The sequence below is a fragment of the Heterocephalus glaber genome, unplaced genomic scaffold (genome assembly GCF_053883595.1).
Source record: "Heterocephalus glaber isolate CG9 unplaced genomic scaffold, H.glaber_assembly_v1.0 deba00001666, whole genome shotgun sequence".
Taxonomy (NCBI): Eukaryota; Metazoa; Chordata; class Mammalia; order Rodentia; family Bathyergidae; genus Heterocephalus; species Heterocephalus glaber.
Genome location: NW_028258406.1, coordinates 18664629 through 18690561, shown reverse-complemented (window position 1 = coordinate 18690561; position 25933 = coordinate 18664629). Strand labels below are relative to the sequence as shown.

At 38.2% G+C, this 25933-nt stretch overlaps 1 protein-coding gene across 24 annotated transcripts in view; it reads left to right on the top strand.

Annotated features, from left to right (window-relative positions):
* The window catches only part of Rcbtb2 (RCC1 and BTB domain containing protein 2), a 49865-nt gene extending 24137 nt beyond the window's left edge, over positions 1-25728 (top strand). For 23 of the 24 annotated variants that reach the window (XM_087197420.1, XM_021257845.2, XM_087197418.1 and 20 more), the window contains 9 exons: positions 1037-1203; positions 1717-1875; positions 2017-2124; positions 3144-3286; positions 10676-10866; positions 11542-11668; positions 13746-13885; positions 15220-15350; positions 23037-25728. In XM_087197420.1, the coding sequence (XP_087053546.1) occupies positions 1037-1203; positions 1717-1875; positions 2017-2124; positions 3144-3286; positions 10676-10866; positions 11542-11668; positions 13746-13885; positions 15220-15350; positions 23037-23177 (1307 nt within the window). In that variant the 3' untranslated portion in view covers positions 23178-25728. The remainder of the gene's footprint in view (positions 1-1036; positions 1204-1716; positions 1876-2016; positions 2125-3143; positions 3287-10675; positions 10867-11541; positions 11669-13745; positions 13886-15219; positions 15351-23036) is intronic. The other variant, XM_021257852.2, reaches the window with a different exon arrangement.
* Positions 25729-25933: the final 205 nt, after the last annotated feature.

Below are 25933 nucleotides of genomic sequence, written 5' to 3'. Positions count from 1 at the left end.
CAGGGACACCCCCATACACACACACACACAGGTCAGATAAACATCTTATTTTTTATTTGGTTTGGTTTGAACTCTTGACTTAGTGTAGGAGCCCAGTCCAAACCAATGGCCTTCTGTAGGTTTTACTTAACAAATGAGAACAAGCATAAACAAGAGACAGAACTAAGTGCTACACATCAGATGTTAGATTTATCAGGCACCAATTACAAGACAGCTATGTTTATCATTTGAAAATAAAAAAGTGAACTCACAGATATCTACAGAGGTCATAAAAATTTTGAAAAAGACTTAAATGAACAATATAGTAATCAAAATGAAAATTCAGTGGACAAGTTCTGTAGCAGTTTGGATACCATAAAAGACCAATAAACTGGAGGACTGGTCAGAAGAAATTATTCAGTATGTAGTGTGGAAACAATGTGGTGGAAAGTACAGACAAATGAATACATACTCTTATGATTCCACTTGTTTAGAGTTCAAGAAAAACTAAATTCTTTTATACAAGATGCATATATAAGAGGCTTTGGAGGATATACAGGTTGTAGTTTTTAGCCTAAGTAGTACATGGATGTGTGCTTTATACTTATTTGTAAAATTGTACATCTGTGTTTTATGAACTTTTTGACTTTGTAGTATATTGTACAATATTACAATAAAAAGATTTTTAAAATTAGTGCTTATTTTATAGATGAGGAAATATATTCAGAAGAGTAAAAAAGCCTTACAACCTTTTGACTTTTGATTTGATACTTTCCCTATTATTTTTAGCAGCTTTTTCTCTGATGTTTATTAAAAGTATATCTCCCAGCTGTTATAACTGCATGCATTTAAATTTCATCTTGTTGCTTTGAGGTAGAGGTCAGTTTATATTTGCCAAAGAAATTCTTGCATGAAATGAATTTGTTTTATAATAGAGAAGTTGATTGGTTCTTTGCAGCTGGATTTTAAATTTTCATTTGTGCAAGTATAGTAATATATATCTTCATATAATGAAGTAGATGTTTTAAAAGCTGGTTATCTTTCTTTTTATTTTCAGAAGGAGAAGTCTTTACCTGGGGTCATAATGGATATACGCAGCTGGGCAATGGAACAACTAATCATGGTTTAGTGCCCTGTCAGGTCTCTACTAATTTGTCAAACAAACAAGTCATTGAAGTTGCCTGTGGGTCTTACCATTCTTTGGTCCTAACATCTGATGGAGAGGTGAGAATAAAATAAAGCTCATTGATTTATTTAAGTAACATTTTACGGATTCCTTAGCAACCTGCAAGTTTGACCATTTGATTAAAATAATTCTCAAGTTCAGCATTATTCTTGATAGTCATTATGTTTATATTATGAAGTTTGCCTGTATGAAGTAAGGACTGCCATCACTGCAAAATATAAAAGAACATTTTGTTCCTTGCTATTCCAAAGGGATTATTTACAAAAAAAGAAAATCCTGAAATGTTGGAGAATATGGCTGAGGCAAAGTTAATATTTTTGTGTTATATGATATTTGGTGATAATTATTACTGTTTTGTGTAGATAACACCAATAACTAAATTTTTATAAAAGAATACATTGTGTAAGTATGATTTTTATAAAAACTTCTCTGCCAGTGTTGTAGAAATTTCAGGTTCTGAAGCACTTGGAGAACGATGGGGACCATAAATACATGCCAGTGTCCAATTGAGACACTGTAATAGACTTCACTCCTCAATCTCTTCCCCATAGGTGTATGCCTGGGGCTATAATAACTCTGGGCAGGTAGGATCTGGATCCACAGCTAATCAGGCGATCCCTCGAAGAGTCACTGGCTGCTTACAGAATAAAGTTGTTGTGAACATAGCATGTGGGCAGATGTGCTCAGTGGCAGTGGTGGACACTGGGGAGGTAAGACAAGACAGCTGTTTCATATTTTGTTTAAAAAACCATTTTTGCCATGTCAGTGTTACGCAAACATGGCATGTTTCTTATAACAGAATTGGTTGCCGTTTGTCTTTCATGACCATCCATTTTCTCATCTTCTCCCAGGTCTATGTCTGGGGTTACAATGGGAATGGGCAGCTGGGACTTGGCAGCAGTGGCAACCAGCCAACCCCCTGTAGAGTGGCAGCCTTGCAGGGCATTCGTGTGCAGCGGGTATGTCCACTGCTGGTTGTGTGTGCATGTTTTTCAATCTTCAGTGGCAAAGATATCAGTGTATTAAAACCAGTTTTCTTAGCAGGATGAAAAGTTTAGCTACTTGGCTGTCTTTATTGAAGTAAAGGCTAAAACCTTTTCCCTGAATTAAGTTGTAGCTGTTCAGAAAAGTTCTGTTTCTAGGGCACTGTCCTACACAGCTGCTGGAATGTAAATTGTTACAGCTGCTCCCAGAGAATCTTTGACAGTATGTGTTCAGAGATTTAAAAATCTTCATACTCTTTGACCTATAATTCTGCTCCTAGGGAATCATTCTAGGGAATCAAAGAGAAAGTCTCTCATAGAATTAGTTAAGAAGATATAACCCAAAAACTAAACCAAAACAAAAATCATAAAACCAACGAAAAAGGATCTTGAATAAAAGACAGTAGGTGTAGCATAATTTAATGAAACAATAAGTAAATGACTAGGTATATTACACCAAGTCTGTGTGACAAAAATGTTTATAAAGAATTATCAGTGGTATGGGAAAGTGCTCTGTTTAATGTTAAATAAAAAGAAACAAGATACAGAACTGATCACACAGTATTATTTAAAGAAATTTAGGTGCATATCTCTATGTATGTAAATAGAAGAAAACTGGAAACTCTGTTCTTGAGAGTACTTCCTATTTATACTTCTACATTTTTCACATTGCACATGTTTTACTTTAGTAATCAGAAAAAAAGAATAAAAGTGTCTCTTTTGTGTATGCAGCTCACTCCCCTTTGTTTCAAGTGAGCTGAAAAATGCCACCTGAGAGCTGCAGGAGCTGCATGGGCACCCCGAAGGGCTCAGGGTGGTCTCTGCAGTCCTGGCCTCCACAGCCTGTGCCAGTGCTGGAAGGGTATTAACATTTGCCTTTTTGGGCAGGCTTCCTCTTCTTTCTTTTCATTTTTGATCCTTAATCCATTTTGTGAAAGTAATGAAATATTTCCTTCTATTTGTAGGCCTGAGAGGATTTGTTTTTGTCCTTCCAGGTTGCCTGTGGCTTCGCACATACATTAGTATTAACAGATGAAGGTCAAGTGTATGCTTGGGGTGCAAATTCTTATGGCCAGTTGGGCACTGGAAATAAAAGTAACCAGTCCTATCCAACCCCTGTCGTTGTGGAAAAGGACAGGTAATGTGCATTTTCAAAATAACCTCAGTAGTCTTTAGTGATTAAACATGTCTTAGACATGATATAGAACTGTGGGGAATTTACTCTAGCCAGAGTATTCCTTGCTTTCTAAAACTTGGCTTGTGAGGGCCGAAGATTTAGCTCAGTGGTTCCACCACCTGCCTCGCAAGCACAAGGTCCCGAGTTCGATCCTCTACCAAAAAACAAAAAAACAAAACCTGGCTTGTGACTTGCTGGGGAGATCAACCGTGTTAAATACTCTATTTTCACTTACCTATGTTTCATTTATACCTTCAATAGCTACTCTGTGCAGACTGCAATCACTAAACTTCTAATAGCTGTTCTACATTGTTCTCTCTCACAAATGATCCTTTTCTTTTTGTTTTTAAGAGGATGTTAATAACATTTGAGGTCTATCTTCTGTGGCTTGGAAAAATGATAGTACCTTGAATGAAGTGTGAAACCAGTTCCTCTGATACTTACGAAATTTGCCAATTGAAAAGAACAGGATCATTTCATTACTTTAATCCCCAAGCTATTGTTGTGAGGAAGAGTAAAATGGTTAGGAAAATACTTAGTGTATCTGTGTACAAAGTTTTTTTTAAGTAGTTAGCATGTCTAGAATTAGTTTCCAGATTACCTTAATATTTTTGAAAGCTTTCTGAATTTCTCAGGTATGCCATATTGATGGCTTTTCACTCATTTCTTGACATAGTAGAATGTTACAAAAATATTTCATTATCATTTCTTTTAAACCAGGCTTGCAGTCATAGAAATTAATACTGATGTTTTTGTTTTCACATGCTTTTTGTTTCATTTTTTAAAAAAAAATTTTAAATAAGTATGTTGGTATATAGATTGCCTAGTGCTTATTGCAATTCTTTATATTTTTCTATTAGAATACTTAACAAAAGAACCAAATTGTCATTTTCAACCACCTCAGTTTTCATTTGTATATTGTGAACTCAATGAATTTTATTTAACCTAGGTTGAATAAGTTTTTAAAACCTATTTTTTTATTAAAAATCTTAGACTTTTGACCCCTTAAGAATTATGGAGAAGGGGAGACAATGGGGGCAAGAACTGGTACAGGTAGATGCATGCAGCCCTATCATTTGCTTATCCTGTCCAAGTATTCCTACCTACTCAGTAAGGGGAAAAGGAACAGATTGGAGGCTTTGAGTAACCACAAAAATGCCCCTCAGGACTACCAGTCCACTGAATGGGGACATTGAGCATTTAGTTTGAACAACAGAGTGTTAAAGGATAAATAAAGGTAAAACAACAATATATTTATATGGCACTTTCCCACTTCTTATGGTGCTTCCACATTTACCAAAAACTGCTCACAGAATCTGCTGTCACTTCCTACCAGTGACTTGCTCATGGTTTACTGCCGGTCCAGAGTGATGGCACAGGCTCTTCTGACTTTAGTTCCTTCCCATGGGGACAACTGTGAGGCACTGAGGTGGAAGCAGTAGGAAGCAGGGAAGCAGGGAATGGAAGGGCCTGGAGTGCCAGGTTGCTTAGCTAGACCCTAAGATTATTTGTTGCCTGTCTTTTTTAAACTGCAGTTGTTTTTGAGTTGTAAGTGTAAAAACGTTAGAGCTGGCTGTACACTTGATGTTGTCTACATAAACATTATTAGGTTGTAATGGTTGCAAAAATCATGGTGAATGTTTTCAGTGACCTGTTCCTGACTGTGTCAGTTTCCAAGGCTTGGCTTTCAGGTGGTGATTTTCTGAGCTGTCACAAAACTGGTCCTTGGTCTCAGATTTGGTCTGTGCTAGGACTTGTTCTGAACGTTCCACCCTTTCCAGTGACTGAACTTTACAGACAGGTTGTGACTTCTGTCTCAGGAAGCTTCCCTCTGACTCTTCTGGGGCCTGTGGCAGGGAATCTTGCCTAATTAGGAAAAAGATTGAATTTAGGGTGGGGTGGGGTGAGGCTTTAGGACTTAGGTGCCAGTTCCCCAAAGTGAAAAGCACAATCTTCCTACATTAGGTTCTTTGCATAAACAACCCAAGAAAACTTTTTAAAATCTTTCCTAGAGACGTCTGTTTATGAAGAACAACACTAGTATTTGTCAGTAATTTATGTTTACATAAAAGCAATTTAAAAATTAACGTAATTATCTTGTCTCTAACCCAGTCCTTCCCAATATTTCTGAAATTTCAATACTTCTCTTTGGTATTTAATTGATTGGCATCTGTGCCTTTGTTCTTAAAGTTTCATAAAAAGCATATTTTAATTAAATTGATGTAAAACTAGCTTTGCTTTGAGTTGTTAAGAATTCTGTGACTTCTTGAGGTAATCAGGAATCACTGCTCTGGATGTTTGATTATTGCTATTCCTTCTCCATGCTTTTCCTTTACAAATTACTTCTTGCCCCCCCTGTTCTTTTCTGATTTTACATCCTTTCTCACTCTCTGTTTTTTAATTTCTAGTACTTCATAGCCATTAAGCTATGTAGTTATTGCAGATCGTTTCCATTGAAGTAACACAAAACCATTCTACCAAGAACATGTAGTCATTTTTTCCTGTTAAGATTGGCTGCAACATAAAGTGTGTGAAATATTCCAGACATCCTGACAGTAAAGGCTAGCTTAATTTATAGTCATTGACAGTTGCATGTAAGTTTGGAGAAGTCCAACTTCAAAATTTGCTTTGTGGTGTGAAATCTGATGTAAAAACCAATGACTCAAGGTAAGCCAGGGTTCCTTGGCAGTTTTTTGGATCCCAGGCCTAGACCTGAAGGCTCCTTTTAAACTTTATCCACTCTCATTCCTGTGGCAGCTGCTGTAGTCAGCCCCACCCACACCCCACCCCTGATTTCCCTTCTGGAGGCAGGTGTGCCAGAGGCCATCCTAGGACGGCCAGCCTCAGTGTGCTCTGCCTGTCCCCACCCTGCCTGAGTCACCAGCTGCTGTGGTGAGTGACAAAGGTGCACCCCTTTATGAAGGCTAGTGGCAAACACACAGAAGGGAGTGTAAGAATTCAGTTATTTTGATTTTCCATGTTGAATAGTTTTGCACAGGACATTATTATAGTCCAGTCAGTGATACTTTTCATAGACTATTATTAGTGAAAAGGGAGTATTTCATTTTAAGAGGTCTCCCAGGTACACAGAAATAATTCAAAAAACCTACAAATACTTGCCTAGTCGGTCCTTGCAGTAATGCTTAAATAGGAATAGAACGAGAGCAGTTAACTAATGTTTACCTAAAGATCACTGGGCTGTTCTAATCTCCCCTCCCCAGTAGGAATACCACATTGCCTTTACTACTGAGGTGGTACTAAAATGTCTGAGGTCTTTTCCCCTTTTATTATCTGCTTAGCTATCGGTGTGTTGAACCTGCTCCCACTGCCAGACCAGCTCTGCTCTCATCTCCCTCGGCACTGCTGGGCTGGGGTTTTCTCCCCTGCCTTTTTTGTGGGTAGGGAATGGAACCTAGGGCCTTGAGCATGCTTGGCAGTGCTCTACCACTGAACTGTGTCCTTAGCCCTGGGCTGAGTATTTCTTTTTTCTTTTTTTTTCGGTACCAGGGATCGAACTGGGGTCCTTGTGCTTGCGCAGCAGGCGGCAAAACCACTGAGCTAAATCCCTGGCCCTGGGCTGAGTATTTCTTAGACTCACATGCCAAGGTATCTGGGATCTCCTTCCTCTGCATTGGTATCCGGGCCACCTGGATTCCTCCTAGGTGACATTGTTTGGAGGTGATGGTGCCCTGCTGTGGCCTCCCTCTCCTAGCCTCCTAAGCTGGTCTTTCTCGGTCACACTTTTGTTAGGTTAATATCTCAGAACACCATTTTACTCCCTGCATGGCTCTGTTCACAAAACTGTTCCCCACTTGCCGTAACTTCATATCAAGACTGAACTTTGCCCTTGGATTTAAGAGGCCCTCCAGTTCTTAGTATATCTCATGGCTCACCTCCCTTATCCTCCTTTTAGGTACTTAGTAGTGCATCTCCTTCCAGCCTTGCTGTTTCTGTCCTCTGCCCACACATTGGCTCATGCATTTCTCTCTGCCTTATTGGCTCTTGGTCCATCCCTGACAAGTGCAAAATACTCCATGGGGCTCAGTAAGCTCTCTTTACTGTAAATGTGCCCAGGTATTTTCCCTCTGCCATACTGGTGTCATTTGCAAATTGCTTGCAATGCCACTGCTGTGTCAGCTAAATTATAAACTCCTTGGAAGAGGCTTTGGAGTTTTGCAGCAGCTGTCAAATGATTTAGCTTCGGAAAGAAGCTGTTTCTATTGCTCAACTCTGCTGGGCAGTTTATTTCATGTCCTCTACACCGCAAGCCTGTGAGATGATTGGTATCTCATATCCTGTGCCCCTCTTTTTATTCTTTAAAAAGCTGATCAAGCTGATTATAAGAATGGAAGTAACTTGGTTTCTACAAACTATTGTTGCCTCAGAGCATATCCTCCTCACTACACTAGACTGCCAAAGAAGTCCATGTTGCTGCCCTCACATTCAGATATGACATGGGAGACTTGCCAGGAAAATATAAGGGAGTAGTGTATGTACTCTTTTTTGAATGAACAAATTTCTTTCACTTCCTTCTCCCATTTTCTTTATTTGTTGAAAAGAAAGTGCTTGTTGGGAAGCCAAGTACTGTAGTGTGGACCATTTTCCCATCAGGCAAGGCTTTTTTGCAGAGCACTAGATTAGAGATTTGTCAGAAACAGTTTCTTTTAAGGAAATGATAATTTTCTAAATCTGAATTTGTCATTCAAAGGATATAGTCTCTACTGTAAAGGAGGTGTTGTCCTTTAAAATGTTTAGTACTAGAGTTAAACAAAAATTACAGGAGGGCATTGTTTTGGCCTAAACTGCACTGGGCCCCTAAAGATCAAAATGGAATCACTCATGCTAGATTTCTCTTCACTAAGCTGTTTATCTGACCTGAGAAATCGAGATTAGAGTGATAACAGCCTAATTTTCTTAACTGGCCAGTTTCAGTCAATATGACAATATAGTTCCCTCTCCTTAATCCTTACACAGAAAAGGTTAGCTGACATAACCTGATGTTGTGTTCTCATTATTTTGTCTCCCTGCCCCTTCTTTACAAGGAAAGTAACTTTGAAATGACCAGTCCACTTCATGTTTTCTATGTCTAATTTCTTCTGCCCTTCTCTCTTTATGAATACAATCTTCAATTCTCAGCCCATTGGAATTCTTACTCTGTTTTGTTGAATGAAATGTTATCCAATTTTGGAACTGAAAAGAATAAAGCCAACTAAGGTCATTAAACTGTTTTAATTTTATCCTTTGATAGTAATAAGAGTATTAAGAAGCCCCTGTTGTTATGCTTTTATTCACATATCAGACTTTGTACATGGCACTTAGCATTTTATCATTTAATTCTCAAGAGACCCAAACTGCCATGAAATTGAAATTGTGGTTCCCAGAGGCTGAGTGATACTCACACAGCCCTGTGGCCTAGTGATACAATTGGGATTCCAAACACAGACTCCACTGTGGTTCCCCATAGCCTCTTTTCCTCTAGTATTCATGGGTTCTCAAGAGCTGAGAGCTGTCCTCTAATAAGCCAGTGAAATTACATGGGCCACCCATGAAAACAATTATATGTCAGCCTATGTGAGTCATGTCATATGCTGAGCACTTTCCCTCTTGGTTGTGGAATGTCAAAGTTACGGAGGCAGTGGAAGATAGATATTGCCACTCTTCCACTGACAGCGTTCAGCTGATGGGGTCTTGCCCACCCATCATATACTCTGCGTTGTTGAGTCCTTCCCAGTTAGCCAGTGAAATGACTTACAGATTGCATGTAGTAAGACACTATTGTATGCTCAGATAGAGAAAAATAAGCTAATGACCTGGCCTGCCAAGAACTTGTAATCTAACTGAATAGTTAAATGTTACCATGAAAGCTATCAAGGCCCAGCTGGAGTATTGTGGATAGGGGATGAGTGAGCCGTCTCTTACTTTGAGCCTTGAATGGGTAGGCTTTGTAAGCAGAGAGAAAGAAGGAATATTCCTACATAAATTCTGTAACCAGGAGACACAGGGGCCAAGGTATACATCTGTTTGTCCATAGGCATATGGGCCATAGTGACTCCAGGGAAGGTGGTACTGAAGGGAAGCCAAGTTCTGGAAGGCCTTGAGATTGTGTGTCAGGATGTTGTCCAGTGGGAACCATTGTAGGTCTAAAAGTCCTGGTGAGAATAGTGTCTCGGGAAAACTGCTAAGCTGCTAGCATGGTGTGATTTGGGGCTGAGGAGAAAGTCTAAGGCTGGGATACTTGGGAGGCTGATAGTGGCCAGATAGGGGGTGTGCCTGCCCCCCATGATGGTGGCTCATGGGAGACATGACAGAGAAACAATCTATGTTGCTTGTGAACTGGCAAATGAGGAGGGGACAGTCAAAGGCTACTTGCAAGTGCTGAGCCCAAGTCTCTAAGGTTGCTGGAACATAGCCTGCTATGGCAATATAGAGATGGGTACTTTGCTTGGGGTAAAAGAAAGTATTTACCATCTTCTTTGAGTATGTGTTGTGGCTTATTCTTACAGTAAAGTAAGTTTTTCTAGGTCAATAGAACAATATTTTCCACTACCAGGTGTTCTGAGAACTACTTCCCTTTGAGTTGTAAACTTAGGCACTGGGGTCATAGGCTGAGGCTGGGCTCCCTTGGGCTCCCATTGAATCTTTCCAATGAGTAGAGCTACAGAATTTGGGCTAGGAGTACAGCTCTGTTGTAGGGTACCTGTTTAGCATGTTTAGGGCTCTGGATTCCATCCCCAGAACCATAAAAAAAAAAACAACAACAAATAAGTCAAAACCACTGAATTTATGTTGTGCAGTATTAGTTGGGGGCAATTTTGAGCATGCTCTCTTTATCCCTAAAATAAGTGAAGTTTTTTTGTTTTGTTTATTCGATTATAGGAATGGAACCCAGGGCCTCACTCATGCTAATTAAGCACACACTTCACTGCTGAGCTTTATCCCCAGCCCAAGGAGGTGAAGCTTTGATTAAAATATTTATTGACCCTGCATCAAGATGGTCCACATCTTTATTAGCTATTTCTGTAATCTTTTTAAGAACAAAAAAATTAAGTCATCTCTTTTTCTTTATGATGTCTATTTGACCTGGTTGTATTTGAATTTCAAAACAGGATGGTGCATATTTTTATAGGCCTCCTGGCTAGAGGTGGTATCAAAAAGATCCTAATGAGTTACAAGTGCCATTGAAGTATGGCTCTAACATTTGGCACCTGAAAATTTAGGAGATGAGGTATGTAGGTGTTGTTTTGTTGTTTGTTTTTGTGACACCCCAAATCAGTTAAACCTAAGGGAAGCACACCACCTCATTTTTTCTTCCGCTGACTGCGTTTTTGTGGTGTTTGCTTGTGTATTTAGGATCATAGAGATCGCAGCCTGTCACTCCACCCACACGTCCGCCGCCAAGACCCAGGGTGGGCACGTGTACATGTGGGGCCAGTGCCGGGGCCAGTCAGTGATCCTCCCTCACCTCACCCACTTCTCCTGCACCGACGACGTGTTTGCCTGCTTTGCCAGTCCTGCTGTTACCTGGCGCCTCCTCTCTGTGGGTGAGCTGGTCCCTGTCCATTTGCTGCACAGCCTGAAAACTAAGAAGAAAGCTTGGTGCATTTGTTTTTGTATCACAATTTCATTATGTACGAAATCCTGATTTGTTTCCTAATAATGGGCTCCTGTGAAAGTGAACTAAGTTGATTAAAATTCTTAAAAGCATCAGGAACCAGCATTGGTACTAGATTAAAAGTACTTCTATTTGACTGCTGCTTGTTTTGTCTCTTTTTTTTCTTTTTCTGAGACAGGGTCACTCTATATAGGCCAGGCTGGCCTTGAAATCTTGATCCTTCTGTTTCAGTCTCTGGGGTGCTGAGATTACAAGCATATCACACCATGCCTGGCTGTTTTGACTGCTTTTTAATTTTACTGAGAAACAACATTTTTTTTATTTTTTATTTTTAGCTAGTATATTTATTCAAGCATTCTAAAATTTAACTTTAAATTAGTGAGGTAACTTGGGACTTTTTTTCTTCCTTGGCCAAATTTATAAGAAGATCTGTGTGGGTTTTTATCATTTATGAATTTCAGAGATGTGAATTCAAATTTAGGAGAACAAAAGCATAGTCAGTTGGTCAGTTATTTTGGGCAGTGGCATTTCCAGAGCATCAACAGAACCAGGCACATTTGAGCCTGGTTATCAACTGAGCCTAGCATTTGTGTTACTCTCTTAGAACCTGATGACCACCTCACTGTGGCCGAGTCACTGAAGAGGGAATTTGACAACCCAGATACTGCAGATCTGAAGTTTCTGGTTGATGGAAAGTACATTTATGCACATAAAGTCCTCCTCAAAATTAGGTAAGGAGTCATTTATTTTGAGAATTAAGATAAATCCATTTGTTCAACAATTATTTCATTAGTGTCCAAGGAACTATGCTAGGCATTTGGTGCTTATGAAAAAATGTAAGGTTTTTTTTTTCCCTTCTGAGGACACGGTGCAGCAGGAGGAAACATATAATAGAGGCAAAAACAAATAATGCAGATCAATACAAGTGCTGGGTGTGTGGGCAGGGAATCAAACTGTTGTCATTCTTTGGAGGGCTTAAAAAATACGCCATCCACTTTGACATTAGAGACCAGCCAGGTGGTACTACCTGGTGAGGGCATTCTGTGCTTTAACATAAATAACCTCCCCTGCTGGTAAATAAACTCAGCCCAGTGGTAATTACTCTCTTCAGTCAGCTGTGGGATACTTAACTTTTAGATGCTTTAAAAAAGAGAAAAGCTTTTCCAGACCAACAAGGTGTTGGTGAGGCTAACACAAACTTTTTAAAAATTAAATTTGTGTACTTTATGAGCAGTGAGTTGCATCCATTTTAAGGGTGCTGCTTGATGAGTTTTGTCACATGTATAAGCCTGTGAAACCTCTGTCCTGCCTCCAGATACTAAACCTTTCAATTGCCCCTTAAAGGTCTCTTAGGCACCAGCTTGGGCAGCCGTGACTTTTGTCCCCATAGATTGGTTGTTATTTTCTAGAAGTTTATATAAATGAAATGATACAGTATACATTCTTTTATGCCTGGCTTTTTCCTTTTAGCATAATGATTTTGAAATTCATTATATTGTGAAACAGATATTTAAATCTGATTTCAGTGAATCACAAACTCAGTTGGCATCTCAGCCTCAAGGCCAGGCTGTTCTGCATCTGTTCACCCGCTATAGCACAGAAGCCTTTATAAAGGAAGGGGGTAGATTAGTTTGCTGAAACAAAGTACTGTACAGGGGTAGCTTAAACAGCAGATATTTATTCTTTCACAGTTCTGGAGGCCAGAAGTCTAAGATCAAGTATTAGCAGAATGGTTTTCTTCTGAAGGCTGGGAGAATTTGTTTTGTGCTGCTGTCTTGGCTTTCAGTGGTTTGTGACAATCTTTGGTATTTCTAGGCCTTTGGCACCTTATTCAATCATCATAGGATGCTCTCCCTGCATGTCTAAGTCCAGATTTCCCCTTTGTGTAGGGACACCAGTTGTACTGGATTAGGAGTGACTATATTGACTTCATTTTCATTTGATTACCTTTTTAGAGACCGTGTCTCCAAATAAGGTCACATTCTTAAACTTAGGACTCCAACATATAAATTTTTAGGAGATAAAATTCAACGTATAATTAAGTGAAGACACAAAATTACCCAGATTTATAAAAATAAACCTCACTGATTTCTATAAATGTTGATCAGTGGATATAGTGTGAGAAAGATGGCAGGGCACCCTACTTTGTCACCATCAGCTTAGATGTGGGGGCAGCTGCCCAGACTGCCCACACCAGCAGTTTGGATTTGCAGCTTTGTTGAATAAATGAAAACTTCAGCCATCAAAGAAAGCAAGGAGCCAAACAAGAATGTTGCATTAGTCAGTTTTCTATCACTATAACAGAACACCTAAGATAATTAACTTACAAAAGAAAGGGTTACTTATTTAGTCTACTAGCAAGCTACACCCCCAGCTTAAAAGATTTATTTTGGCTCATGGTTTTTGAGGTTCCAGCCCATGATTGATTGCTTCTATTGTTTTGGGCCTGTGGAGAAATAACGTATCATGGTGGGAATGCATGACAGAGCAAAACTGCTTACCTTGTGAGGGAGCAATAGAGAAAGGGAAAGGGGACAGGTCCCACTCATTCCAGGCCCTGCTTCCAATGGTCTAAGGGCCTTGCACTAGGCCCTATCTCCTAAAGGTTCCACCTCCTCCCAACAGTGTTACCCTGGGGACCAAGCCTGTAACACATGGCCTTTGGAAGACACTTAGCATCCAAACTGTAGCAGTTGTGGAGGTGTCTGAAAGGGTGTGCTCCTCTGGGAGACTTGCTTTGGCCCAGAATTGGGACTTAACTTGCTTCAGCCCAGAATTGGGACTTAACTTGCTTCTTTCTCCCTTCAGGTGTGAGCATTTTCGTTCTTCGTTGGAAGACAGTGAGGATGATACTGTAGAAATGAGTGAATTTTCATATCCTGTATACCGAGCCTTCCTGGAATATCTGTACACAGACAGCATCAGTCTTTCTCCTGAGGAGGCAGTAGGTAATTGCCGGAAACTTTACTAAGAAATTGGCAAAATGGCAAGTAACTGACAAGGTCATTCTGTAGAACCTAAAAGAAAGTCGGTATGTGGGTAATCAGGAGTTGTGTGTGTGTTGAACCTAAACTGTGTGTGTGTGTGTGTGTGTGTGTGTGTGTGTGTGTGTGTTGGGGTAGAGGGAAGAGACAGAGACAGCTCACCACTTTTGCCATAGCAGAGATATGATTTGTTTTAAAATATCAGTAATTACAAAATGGTTCAGGTGCAAGATGATGCTATTTAGGTTAGAGGGTGTAGCAGTGGAGGTGTTAAAAAGAGATCAGATTCTGGATATACTTTGAAGATGGAGCTGGTGGGATTTGGTGATGGATAGGACTTGATGTGTGAGGGGAGGGAGGATGATTTTGCCGAGGTGTTTGGCTTGAGTAGCTGGAAGAATGAGCCATTTGTTAAGATGAGGCAGATGGATAACAACAGGTTTTGCTCTTGACTTTAAAAAGCCAGCTTCCAGCTACAAGAAATTTGAGCTGCTTAGTAAACAACTTAGAGACTGCTTGTTTTTGTTTTGTAGGCCCACCCCTAATATTTGCAGCACCCTGGGCAAGAGCCCAAATGGAGGCCTATATATCATGTCTAAAACTTTAAAGTTACGTGGTGTGATTAAAAAGTACAGTGAAAGTTTAAATTTAAAATTTTTATTGCAGGAAAAGACACATTGTCATTAATCTCCCTCACAATATTCCCACTTGCCTCAAACACACTTATCCCATCATTCTTGCCACTTTCTAAAGCAGTTCTGGAAGTCCTTTTTTATGATTGTCTTTAGTTGCATTCGTGTGGCTGCCTTGATGAGCTGAGTCTATTAAGAGACATTTGCCTTTCATGATCATTTTAACTTTGGGGAAGACTGAGAAGTTGATGGTGCTAGATCCAGTGAATAAGACGGATAAGGACACACTGTGTATTTATGAGCCTCTTTCTGATGGGCAGCACTTGGCAGCAGCTTTGACTGTATTTTTTATCACACCTTATAGACACTCACGAAAGAGGACTTCCAAGACTGCTTCAGAAAATGCAAGAATGATGGGATAAGTGTGTTCAAAACAGGGAACAGCTTGCTCCTGTTTTCAACAGCTGAATATTTGTGTAATATATTTATTCATCTTGGCTACCTTCTTAGAGCTGCACACTCAAAGCATAAATCAGCATATGCCTGTTTCCACAGCGCTTCACTGAGCATGATATTCAAAAGAATGTCAGAGTCATCTTTGAATGGTTGAATGAGTTTAAATCAGGATGCTAGAAGTGCCCCCCAGTAAACACTTCTTTCCTTCAGGATTACTAGATTTGGCTACATTTTATAGAGAAAATCGTTTGAAAAAGCTCTGCCAACAAACCATCAAGCAAGGAATCTGCGAGGAGAACGCCATCGCTCTTCTCTCTGCTGCTGTGAAATATGATGCCCAGGTAAGAAAGCACTCTTCAAACTAACCCACCTTCTGGAACAGTAGGCATCTGTTGCATAACTTCAACTAAAATAAACTCCAGGCAGATTCAAATTTAATGTAGAAAACTAATAAATTTAGAAAAAATATGTGACTATGTAATGTTAAGGTAGATGTCAAAGGCAAGAGACTATGATGGAAAGGATTGATAGCATTTCAAAAGGTAAAAAACTTTTGTACACTGAAAACATATCACAAAGAAAATGTAGAAGTCAGTGATATACTGGGAAAAATATTTGTAACATATTTATAATAAAAGAAGTTTTCCATGCTAAAAAAGAAAAATATGAGTAACTTGAAAAAAATCGACCAAAGAACAATGAAAAACTGAAAAACATGAAAAATATAAATGAATACAACTGTAATTTTTCACCTTTCAAACTGGAGCATATATTTTTTAAAAATAATACAGGCTCAGAGTAATAAGTGTTCTAAAATGGTGAGAGTATACATTTGTGCATTCTGGATCAAGTTAGTATTATTTACATATATATGCATATATATAAGTATATATAAATAACTTGGTAAAACCTCAAAGATGTAATTATTTAACAAAGGAATTTACTTATAGGTACTTATCTTAACAAATGAATTATGGTTTTGGATGAAGATTTAGCTTCAAAGGTATTTATTATAGCAGTTTATAATTTTGGAAAATGAGAAATAATGTTAATAGAAATTTGTTTATAAAATGTTAGTAATATTAAATTATGGAGCTATTCAGGGTATATCATTAAGCAAAAAACCTGTGATGCTATATTTTTTGAAGTATAAATAGCTGAATAAAAAAGACTAGAATTTCAGAAAAGATGAAAGAATATGGGAAGTGGTTATCATTGGATGGGGGGGATTATGGATGATTTTTATTTTCTGCTCTTTATTTTCTTTTCCTGAACTTTCTACAGTATCATGCATTATTATGATAATAAAGAAAACCTGTTTTAGAGCAAACGTTAGGAAACAGGCAATAACTTCTCCAAGTCAGTTTCCTTTTGGTGTAAGGATATCCTTACCTCTGGTCAAAAAATAAGGAAATGCTTTTCCACTTACGTAAATAGTATTATGCTTATTAAAGAAGATGTAGAAAATACAAAAAGTGTGAGGAAGGAAATGACTCATCAACCAGAAAAAGTTAAAACTTTCATACAACATTCTTCCTCCCCCTAGGTCGCATTATGTATGAAAATTTTTGAAGTTGAAAGATTTTTTCACCTAACATTAAGAAAAAAATCTTCCCATGAAAGCATATGGGGCCAAGAGGGTGGTCAGTGAGGAAGCTGTTCATTCCAGTAAGTAGTGAGGGTGGATTAGTCTGAGTCTTCAGCTATGAGTATATTGTGAAGGTAGAGACAATAAGATTTCCTGATGGATTAGATGGGAGGGGCACAAGAAAACATAAAGATAGCATCAAGGTTTTTGTCCTGAGAAATGAAAAGGATAAAATTGTCACAATGAGATAGGGAAAATGAGTAGGAACAGCATTTGGGGAGAAATAGCAGGAATTTGGTTTTGAATGTGTTAAGTATGCGATGTCTTACACATCCACATGAACATGTCTGATAAGCAGGTTGCATAAACTAGTCTAGAATTCAGAGGGAAATGTATTGAAAGCTGTGAGGCTGTCATGAGACTTGGGTTTGAAGATCAAGTACTTGGCACTCAGTGTATAGAGGTCAAGGAGCTAAGGGGATACCAACAAAGGAGAGTAAAAAATATTGAGCAGTGGAGAAGAGACAAACTAGAAGATGGTATCCTGGTAGCTAGGAAAAAGCAAGTATCAGGAAGGAACATGTCCTCCGTGACATCAGATGCTGCCAGTGAGTTAAGTGAGTTAAGAGAGTAATGAGAACCCCATGGGTGACCTTGGCAAGCAGTGGTGGGGTAAAGCCTAATTGGATAATGAAAGCAGAGGAATTGGAGATTGGGAATAGAGAAAACTTTTTCTGTTAAGTTTACTTATAAAAAGAAATAGGTTGCAGGGGCATTTGAAGTATAACACTTTTTAAATTTTTTTAAGATGAAAGAAATTGAAGCTTCTTTGCATAATGACAGGAACAATCCAGTCAAGGAGAACAAATTGCAGGGAACAATTACTAGAGTGGTGTCCCTCAGTAGGTAGGGCAACACAATCTAGTGAAAGAACAGGGGACTGGCATTGTATCAGCCATGGACCATTCATCCTGGGTATCAGGAAAGGGGAGAGTTCATAGGCATCTAGGGAGGCAAGGAGACATGATTCTAAGAGCTTATAGATCCTCTTTTGAGTGCTCTGTTTGCTCAGTGAAATGGAAAGTCATGTTAGTGTAGCATGATGACCAGGAGGAGGTATTGAGCCTTAAGGGGAGAGAGTATGACAGTTGTGTAGGAGAATGAATGAACTAGGAAAATGTGGAAGGATTACTCAGTATAATTAAGGGCTCAACTTTAAAAATGAAGTCATATAGAGTAGTAGCATATAGACAATATTCTTTTACCAAAAAATATTGGGGGCCTTGTTTCCCTTGTGACCAATACCACCTTAAGGCAATTTATCAAATTCCTAGAACTGCAGGAATTCCCTCCAAGTCCTGTCCTTATAATAATTATAGAAAATTCCCATTTTAGAAAGGAAGGTGGCTCTAAATGATGACTTCTTAGTGTCCTTTTGTTCTCCCACTAATTAGTCAGTTTAATGACTCTGTCCAGATCTCTAAGACTGCAAAATGCCTAGCCACCTACCTCCATGCATTCTAAAGTTTGTGTTGTTCACTTCTGAATAACCAGTGGGTCACAGAGGAAATTAAAGAAGAAATCAGACAGTTCCTTCAATTAAATGACAATGATAGTACAACATATCAGAATCTATGGGACATAATGAAAGCAGTCTAACGAGGGAAATTCATAGCAGTGAATACCCATATTAGGAAAACAGAATGAGCCCAATTAAACAACCTGATGCTGAACCTCAAGCTTCTAGAAAAAGAAGAGCAGGACAACCCAGAGCTCATACAAGGGAGGAAATTATAAAGATGAGAGGAGAAATCAATACAATGGAGACTAAGAGAACGATACAAAAAAATCAATGAAGCCAAGAGTTGGTTCTTTGAAAGAATCAACAAAATTGGCCAACCCTTAGCCAACCTTATCAGAAAAAGGAAAGAAAAGGCCCAAATTCATGCAAATAAGAATGAAAAGGGTGAAATTACAACAGACCCAGCAGAAATCCAGAGGATCATCAATACCTACTTCCAGAACCTATACGCCAGTAAGATGGACAACACAGAAGAAATGCACAGATTCCTAGATACATATGAATTACCAAAGTTGAACGAAGAAGACCTAAAAATTCTAAACAACCCAATATCAACCAATGAAATTGAAAAGGTAATTAAAAACTTATCAACTAAGAAAAGCCCAAGCCCTGATGGCTTCACTGCTGAATTCTACAAGACATTTAGAGAGGAACTACTGCCACTATTGTTTAAACTCTTCAATGAAATTGAAAGGGAAGCAATACTCCCAAATTCATTCCTGGAAGCAAGCATCACCTTGATCCCCAAAGCAGAGAAAGACCCAACCGAAAAGGAGAATCATAGGCCAATCTCACTAATGAACATAGATGCAAAAATCCTTAATACGATACTGGCAAACAGAATGCGGAGGATAATCAAGAAGATCATACACCTTGATCAAGTGGGATTCATCCCAGGGATGCAGGGATGGTTCAACATACGCAAATCAATCAGTGTAATACACTGTATCAATAGAGCCAAGGACAAAAACCATATGATTATCTCCATAGACACAGAAAAAGCATTTGACAAAATCCAACATGCATTTATGATAAAAACCCTACAAAAAATTGGAATAGATGGGCTTTACCTCCAATTGATAGAAGCCATCTATGAAAACCCAACAGCCAGTATCATACTAAATGATCAAAAACTGAAATCCTTCACACTAAAATCAGGAACAAGACAAGGATATCCACTATCACCACTCTTGTTCAATATAGTTCTGGAAGCATTAGCCATGGCAGTTAGACAAGAGAAAGAAATAAAAGGAATAAAGATAGGAAATGAAGAAGTCAAATTGTCATTATTTGCAGATGACATGATACTCTCTATAGAAGACCCCAAGAACTCCACCAAAAGTCTTCTAGACTTAATAACCAAATTCAGTCAAGTAGCTGGTTACAAGGTCAACACACAAAAATCAATAGCTTTCCTCTACATAAATGACAGACTCACTGAGAGAGAAATAGGGCAAATAATTCCTTTCACAATAGCATCCAAAAAACAGAAATACCTAGGAATCAACCTAACGAAAGAAATCAAAGACTGCTTCTCTGAAAACTATGGCACTCTGAAAAGAGAGATTGAAGATGATATCAGAAAATGGACAGACATCCCCTGCTCCTGGGTAGGAAGGATTATTATAGTGAAAATGGCCATACTTCCAAAACTGCTATATAGATTCAATGCATGTCCAATTGAAATTCTAGCAGCATATTTCATGGAGCTTGAGAAAACAATCCAAAAATTCATTTGGAACAAGAAGAGACCCAGAAGAGCAAAAGCAATTCTAGGTAACAGAGACATGGCAGGGAGTATCACAACCCAACTTGAAACTGTAGTACAAAACTACTGTGATAAAAACAGCATGGTACTGGCAAAGAAACAGACCTGAGGACCAGTGGATTAGAAGATCCAGAAACAACTCCAGATGCACTCAGCACCTCATCTTTGAGAAAGGAGCCAAACACCCTCACTGGAGGAAAGATAGCCTCTTTAATAAATGGTGCTGGAAAAATTGGGTTTCAACTTGCCAAAGATTAAAACTACACCTGTATCTCTCAACATGCACTCAACTAAAATTGAAATGGATTAAAGATCTAAATATTAAAATAGAAACATTGAACTGGCTGGAACAGAGGTTAGGTAGAACTCTTGAAGACATCGGTGTACGAAAAGATTTTATGAACAAAACCTCAGTTGCCTGTGAACTAGTACAAATAATCAACAAGTGGGATCTCTTCTTATTAAAAAGCTTCTGCACAGCAAGAGAAACCACCAGCAGCATGAAGAGACAACCCACAATGTGGGAAAAAATCTTCACCTTCTTTTCCTCAGACAAAGGTCTACTATCTCGAATCTATAAAGAACTTAGAAAGATCAGACCTCCCAAATTTAGACACCCAATGCAAAAATGGGCATCTGAAATGAACAGACATTTCTCAGACAAAGAAGTAGAAATAGCAAATAAATACATGAAAAAATGTTCAACATCACTGGTCATTCGAGAGATGCAAATGAAAACAATGCTGAGATTCCACCTCACTCCAGAAAGAATGGCTGCTATCATGAAATCAACCAATAACAAATGTTGGCAGGGCTGTGGGGAAAAAGGAACCCTGCTCCACTGCTGGTGGGAGTGTAGACTGGTGCAACCACTGTGGAAATCAGTATGGAGATACCTCAAAGAATTAGGACTGGAAGTCCCATTTGATCCCGCTGTTCCCCTGCTGGGTATCTTCCCCAAAGAATTAAAAGAATCATACCACAGTGATATATGTGCACCCATGTTCATAGCAGCACAGTTTGTGATAGCTAAAACTTGGAAACAGCCCAAATGCCCATCAACTGGAGACTGGATAAAGAAAATGTGGTTTTTTTTATAAAAGGGAGTACTACTCAGCCATAAAAAATGAGAAATTAGAGACATTTATAGCTAAGTGGATGCACATTGAGGCGATACTCTTAAGTGAAATAAATAGGACACACGTGTAAATACCGAATAATTTCTCTGGTGTGAGAAACTGAAAGTGTAAATAAGGACTAAAATGTATAATAGGTAATGTGAAATAGGAAGAAAAGGGGCAAAGGGGAAGGAAACGGGAGGGCTAGAGGAAAGGATAGACTGGAATGGGATTAATATAAGAAAATGGAAAAATAGGAACAAAATCTTTGTAAATAGGTAGGACTGGAGGGGTTGAAGGGAGAGCTGGGCAAGGGTGAAAAAGAAGAACCAAGAGAGACTATGTAAAGGTGCAAATTTCCAATGATGAATGTCATTATATTGTATGCCTAAAATGTACCAATGATTAGAATGAATAATCGATAATGCAAAATAGGAAGAAAAGGTCCAAAGGGGTAGGGGTAGTGGGAGGGGCAGGGGAAAGGAAAGAAGGGAAAGGAAAAATGATGAGAAATGGAAAAAATGGAAATAAAGTCTTTGTAAATAGGGACAGGTGGAGGAGGTGAAGGGAGAGCTAGGAATGGGGAAAAAATAAGAACCAAGATGCATTATGTAAAGGTACAATTCCCAATGAGAAATGTAATTGTGTTGTATACCTACAATGTACCAATAAAAGAATTTAACAAAAAAAATAAATAAAAAATGTTTGTGTTGTGGGTATGGATTTCTCCACTTTGTAGAATTCAATAAAAAAGATGTATATCTGTTTTGTCACACTTTCATGTGCTGTAGGCAAAAACATCATTTATAAAATTTAAGCAAGAGTACATGATTTTAAATGGGTATTATGATATTTAGTATATATCAAAAAGTGCATTTTTAATAACATGCTATACTATCAGGTGGGTATGTGAATTTTCCTTTATCCTTGAGGGCTTGCCTGGAACTGAAATATGTCACACTGCCAGTATGATCTTAGCAGCCTGCTTGGCTATGTTCAGGGATTACAGTTTCCTCACACAGTGTTTGTTTACTTAAAGGGAAATGTACTGCAAGTTTGTGTATACATTGGCATGGCTATCAGAATAGCTAGTTTTTCTGTTTTATTGCTAATTTTAGTCTTTGTCTTTAACATTTGTTATCATGTATGTCTAAAGAAGACTGTAGTATGCTATGTGTATATATAATTGCTTGGAAATTACTTTGGACTTCAATTTTTATAAATTAGTTTCAGCAACACAGAAAAGAAACTTTAAAAGTTGACCACCACCATGAAGGAAAACTTGTGCTGGGGCAAATGGCAGCACAGCCAGGATCTGAGGTTTATTGGAGGTCTCAGCAGGCTGGCCTCTTTTCTCTAGAGCAAGAAAATTATAAAGAAATAAATAAATTTGGTGGGCCTATACCATTGAGCTGTTCCCGTTTATATTGTTGAAGGTATGAGTGGTGTGATGAACTCTGTCCATCCCTGCTTTATCTTCTTGAAAAGGAAAAAAAAGGCAGTGGCCTGTTAATGATTTAAGAGAGGCAGTTTCCCAGTATTACTATTATTATGCTTATTCCTTTTCTGCTACAAGATCTTATAGGTAGAAATATTTAAAGCACCCAGGGGAACATGAAAAAGGAGTATCATGTTTTTAACAATATTGAAAGTACAATGAACGGTTCAAGTACTGACACTTGGAAAAGGTACTGAAGAATTCATAGGCTTAGGTGCCTATCTCTGGGAAAAAATAGCCGGATTCTTTGCACTGGTTGGTATGAAGGAATTTGAATGTTTTACTATTACTTAAATTTTTAGAGACATAGGTTCATGTTATATAGTTTTTATAACTGTTCTTTACATATTGTTGTACCAATAGTTCCTCCAAGTGGCTATCAAATCCTTTTTCCTTATTTGAGGAAGTCTTATACTATGGGGCATTGCACTGGAAAATATGAATTTATTAAACCATCGTTGTTGTCTTCCTAGGATTTAGAAGAATTCTGCTTCAGGTTTTGCATAAACCATATGACTGTTGTAACACAAACTTCAGGCTTTGCAGAAATGGACCACGATCTCTTGAAGAACTTCATCAGCAAAGCCAGCAGAGTTGGAGCATTTAAAAATTGATCCTTACCTGCACAAAAGGACAGAGTTTTTGTGACTTTCTATTTCCCCTGCAGAAAAGCCAGTGATGAATAATTCTCCTTAGCAACATTTATGATGAGCTACATTTGGTTTATGTCAAGAGAATGATAATTGGTCTTTGCCATCTGCTGAAATCAGAGTTTACATAGAAAGCATTGAATGGTCTGATTAGATATGGCAGTGCTTAAGGAAAACTATGCAAATGTCTTTTTTTTTTTTGGTTCCTGGGATCGAACTCTGGTCCTTGCGCTTGCGAGGCAGGCGGCGAAACCACTGAGCTAAATCCCTGGCCCGCAAATGTCTTATTATATTTGCCTTTTTTTTTCTTTTGAGTCACTTAATTTGGATAGCTTTGGTACATTGGTATATTGGTTGGTGCCATTCTGGCCAAATGTTCCATTATTCAGCTGGTGGATACTATAAAGCTAGATAAGCATTGCTGTCACTACCACATTTTCAGATCCAGCACAGTACCTTGCATATAATAGGCATGCAAGTAATTTATTGTAAATATTAAAGGTGGCTTGAAAACAGATTTGTTTATGGAATACTGGATGAAGGAATAAGTTACACAAATTTAAAATAGCCTATAATTATTGAGGTTCATATTCTTCTGATACATTGTTCTGAGGAATAGTGATTAATTTAGTGCAGTGATGGTGAACCTTTTAGAGCTTTCAATGATAATAGCCCACTGTGGCACATGTGCCATAAGTTCACCACCACTGAAGTAAAGCATTAATTAGAATTCACAAAAGGCCTTAGCAGCTAAATTGTCAAAGGCTCAAGGGCTAATTTTAATTTTCTATTAATTCTGAGTCTTTGATTTCTCATGAGATTATTGAAATATTATCTCTCTACAAAGGTTATTTCAGGGCTCATCTGCCTTACACAATTGTATACATTTCTTTGTGTTAAGGAGAATTTGCTTTTGTAAGTAAAAATGATTGTGTTTTTCTTGTAGTTGACTTTTATGTCACTATAAAACAGGTCTCAACATGACACTAGTGTAATTGTTCTAGATGAAAAGGAAGTAATACATTTCATGGACAGCATTCACAAGACACAGATATTTATACTTTTTAGATCAAAACAAGTTACCCAATTGTAAAAAAGAAACTAGAATGGGAAGTAGTGTCTGATTCTTCTAATATTGTGTCACAATATGATGTTATGTAAAGAAAACCCTTTAGAATTAGAAGTCTTGTTCTGATGCTGAACTATTTGATAATAAAGTTGCCAATTTGCACATAATAGAACAAATGTGGTTTTTTAATCTCTAAGAAGCAGCAGAATTGTATAATATTGACTTAATTCCTCTTATATATAAATCCATTTAATAAACTGTACATTTTAAAAACTGTTATTCAGATAAAATTTCTTAAGAAAGCCTACACAAAAACATAAATGGCTTATAAAACAAACCCAATCATTATTCATATTATTGCTTTTTACTGACAAGGTTACTTTTCTTTTTTCCAGTACCAGGGATTGAACTCAGGACCTTGTGCTTGTGAGGCAGGCGCAGCACCACTGAGCTGAATCCCCAGCCCATGGTGAGGTTACTTATAAGACATTTTTAAGAGCAATTTTAAGTTTACATCAAAACTGAGAGGAAGGCAGAGATTTCCCATTTATCCTCCGCCTCCACACATACATAGCTTCTCTCATTATCAGCATCCTTCAGCAGAGGGATATATTTGTTATAATTGACATATCGGCATCACTTGAAGTTCATAGTTACATTAGGGTTCACTGTTGGTGTTATACATTCTATGGATTTGGACAAATGTAGAATAGCATGGAGCCAGCATTAATAGTTTCACTGCCCTATAAAACGCTTGTGCTCCACCTATTTATCCCTTCCCTGTCCCAACCCCTGGCAGCACTGACACTTTTACTGTCTCCATAGTTTCCTGACGGTCATGGCATTGATCTCTTAAAGTATGGTAGCCTTTTCACATTTTTTTTTTCATTTAGGGGTATGCATTTCAGGTTCCCTCATGCCTTTTTATGGCTTGATGGCCATTTCTTTCTTAGTACTGTTTCAGTGTGACTATACCACAGTTTATTCAGTCATTTATTGAAGGACAACTTGGTTGCTTCTAAGTTTTGGCCATTATGAATGAAGCTGCTACAACCAACCAGGTACAACTTTGTGTAGACATAAATTTTCAACTTCTTTTGGCAAATGCCAAGTAGTATGATTGCTGTTTGTATCTTAAGAGGATATTTAGTTTTTAAAGAAACTGCCAAACTGCTTTCCAAAATGGCTGTACTATTTTGCATTCCGACCAGAAATGAATGGGAGTTCCTTTTGCGACATCCCCATCAGTGTCTAGTGTTGTCGATATTCCAGATTCTGGCTATTCTAATAGGTCTGTAGTGCTGTCTCAATGTTGTTTTAGTTTGTATTTCCCTGATGACATAGGATATGGGACATTTTTTTATATACTTACTTGCCATCTGTGTATCTTATGACTGTTTACATTTTTGACCCATTTTTAAATAAAGTTGTTTTCCTGCTGCTTGAGTTCTTTGTATATTTTGGATAACAGTCCTTTATCACATGTCTTTTGCAAAGATTTCCTCCCAGTCTGAGGTTACTTTTTGAATCTTTAGTTTCTTCTTGACAAATTATATATATATTTTTTTCCGACCTATCTAATAGAGGCAAAGGAGTCTGGATGCCTCCAGTTCTAAACCAGAGTCCTATTTTTGGAACTGTGTAGTCTTAG